This window comes from Geospiza fortis, unplaced genomic scaffold (assembly GCF_000277835.1).
Source record: "Geospiza fortis unplaced genomic scaffold, GeoFor_1.0 scaffold538, whole genome shotgun sequence".
Lineage (NCBI taxonomy): Eukaryota > Metazoa > Chordata > Aves > Passeriformes > Thraupidae > Geospiza > Geospiza fortis.
In genome coordinates, this window is record NW_005054368.1 from 3658862 (window position 1) to 3661187 (window position 2326).

The 2326-nt window shown below is 62.4% G+C and overlaps 1 protein-coding gene across 1 annotated transcript in view; it reads left to right on the forward strand.

Annotated features, from left to right (window-relative positions):
* BHLHA9 (basic helix-loop-helix family member a9) overlaps positions 1-2006 on the forward strand; it is a 2454-nt gene extending 448 nt beyond the window's left edge. The window contains exon 2 of the mRNA XM_031059782.1: positions 1973-2006. Coding sequence (XP_030915642.1) covers positions 1973-2006 — 34 coding nt within the window. The remainder of the gene's footprint in view (positions 1-1972) is intronic.
* Positions 2007-2326: the final 320 nt, after the last annotated feature.

The following is a 2326-nucleotide window of genomic DNA, read 5'->3' on the forward strand; positions in this document are numbered from 1 at the left end:
CCCGGCCAGCAGCGATTCACGGGCAGCCCGCAAGAGCCTGGCCCCGGGCAGCCGGGCTACTGCCAGGGCTGGGGACAGCAGCAGTGCCTCCCCACGCACTGACCGGCAGGGCTGGGGACAGCAGGGAAGGTAACGGAGCCGTGGGACACTTGGGGGAGCAGGAGGGACTGCAGGGTGAGGGAGGGAAGCGCTGCTGCATGCGCAGCTCAGCTGCGATGCTGGCGGGCTCCGAGAGCCCCCGACACGCTGTACAGGACCCTGCTGCGTGTGTCCCCTCTGCGGGAAGGTGGGAATTCCTCTGGAAGCGCCGGCTCTGCGTTCCTTGTCGCGAGGTCTCACTGCTGCTGATCGCCGCTGTTATTTATTCCCTCTTGCTTGCTCTGCGAGAAAACACGAGTTGCAAACCCAGCAGCAGGGCAGTGGCTGTTAATATGTGTGGGATGGACAGATGGGCCGTGGGGATGACGCTAAAGCCCCCGGCTGGCGGGCGGCTCTGCTGCCGCCGGTGAAGGAGGGGAGCAGGAGCAGGCAAAGGTTACTGCCCTGGCACTTTCGACGCTAAGCTCATTGGTACAGACGTTTGTGCCTGGCAGATTTGCAAGGCCAGGAGGGGAGACAGATGTCGGCTTTCATAAACCCACCCATCCAATTGGGGTTTCCTTCTGATGCCAGGGAAGTGGCTCTGATGGGACAGGCCAACAGCACACTCCCGGGTGGAGGGGAGGAAGGGGGAATTTTACTGAAAAGGTCCCTTTTGTCCCTTCCCTCTGGCTTAGAGAGCTTGGACCAGCTGCGAGGGCTCCCTCCTGCCCAAGGCTCAGCAAACTGGAATTGCTGCAGGAATCAGGAGGGGATTTACAGCCAAACACGCCGCAGCTGGCGGGGTTTTGGACAGGACATTTTGCACCGTGGGATTCCCACAGTGCTGAGCCCTGCCAAGCTCCTCCAGCCCCTCTGCTCCCACCATCCCAGGGGCAGTCTGGGCTCTCCCCCTGCCTGGGGACACGTGCTGGAACAACCATCCCAACCTCCTGCTGTTGAGTACCTGGATCTCCTCCTCCTTCCTTAACTCCTGGTGGGACAGGGGAGCTGATCCGGGAGCAGAGGAAAACTGGTGGCAGCCAGGAGAGAGAGCTCTTTGCTCAGCAAAGGAGCCTCTTTGAAGTGCTGATGGTGTGAGGCATCCTGGCTCCAGCCTCTGACAGGTGCTCCCCTGGCCAGAAGAAGGCCTGCAGCCACATTCCCTGAAGGAATCCTGCTTCTCCCAACAGCTCTGCGTGGCTCTCCCTGCTCGGGCTCTTCCATGGCCCTGCCCTGCCCTGTCAGCAGCCATCACACGGGGAGTGAGAGCCCAGCAACAGCAGCATGCAAAGAATGTTTCAGTGACTCCCAAACTCAGGAAGGAACCCTCCTCCCCCCTCCCGAATTTGCATCTCCCTGTTTTTCCCACACCAGCTTTGGTGGTCAGCCCAAGTGAGGCAGATGGAAACAGATGGTCCCAGAGGCAGGAGTGGAAGGGAACCAAAAAGCCCCGTGAGACCCCCCCGAGCAGGGTCACCCCACTGCTCTCAGATCCACACGCACAAACTGCAGCTCCTAATTCTGTTTGGAGGCTGTGGGATGGGATAAGGCTCCGGGCAGGGCTGGGCAGCAGGTCCCGGCTGGCAGGAGGTTCTTGGGCACCACTCGGGGAGGCAGAAGGTGCTGGGTGTGCCCCGTAGATGGCACTCACTGCCAGGGAAACCCCTGGCAAATTCGGAACTGAAGCATAACACACAATGGGTGGCAAACATCCATTTTTTTCTGGGCATCCAGGCTCTGAGGGTTGTTTTAGCCCTCCCTCCTGTCCCTCACATCATCCCTGCTCCCAAGGATGGAGAAGATGTAACTCACACTGCACCAGCACCCTCTCTGCTCAGCAGGTCCTGTGCAGGGCCGTGGTATACCGCTGATCTGGTGTCCCTGTCCCCAGCTGTGGTGTCACCACGGTCACCCACGCACAGTGAGGGCAGGGCGAGCTCAGCATGGGGTGCCCAGAGCCTCTCCCAGCCCTGTACCCGAGGACGATGCTTTCCCAGAGCGGCTGGAGCCAGAGGGCACCCACACCCTGCCCAGACCCCTCCGGGCAGCCCTGCCCTGCCCAGGGCAGCTCCAGCCCCTCTCTGCAGCGATGAGGGGCTCGTGGCTCTGCTCCGTGTCGCGTGTCCCCCACCTGCGTGGGGAAAGGCTGGCAGCCAGCGGGGACAGCGGGGGCAGCGGGGCTCTGTGTGCCCCGCACGGCGCTGCCCTCGGCATCCCCGGCGCCTCCGGGGCTGGAGGCGGCCCC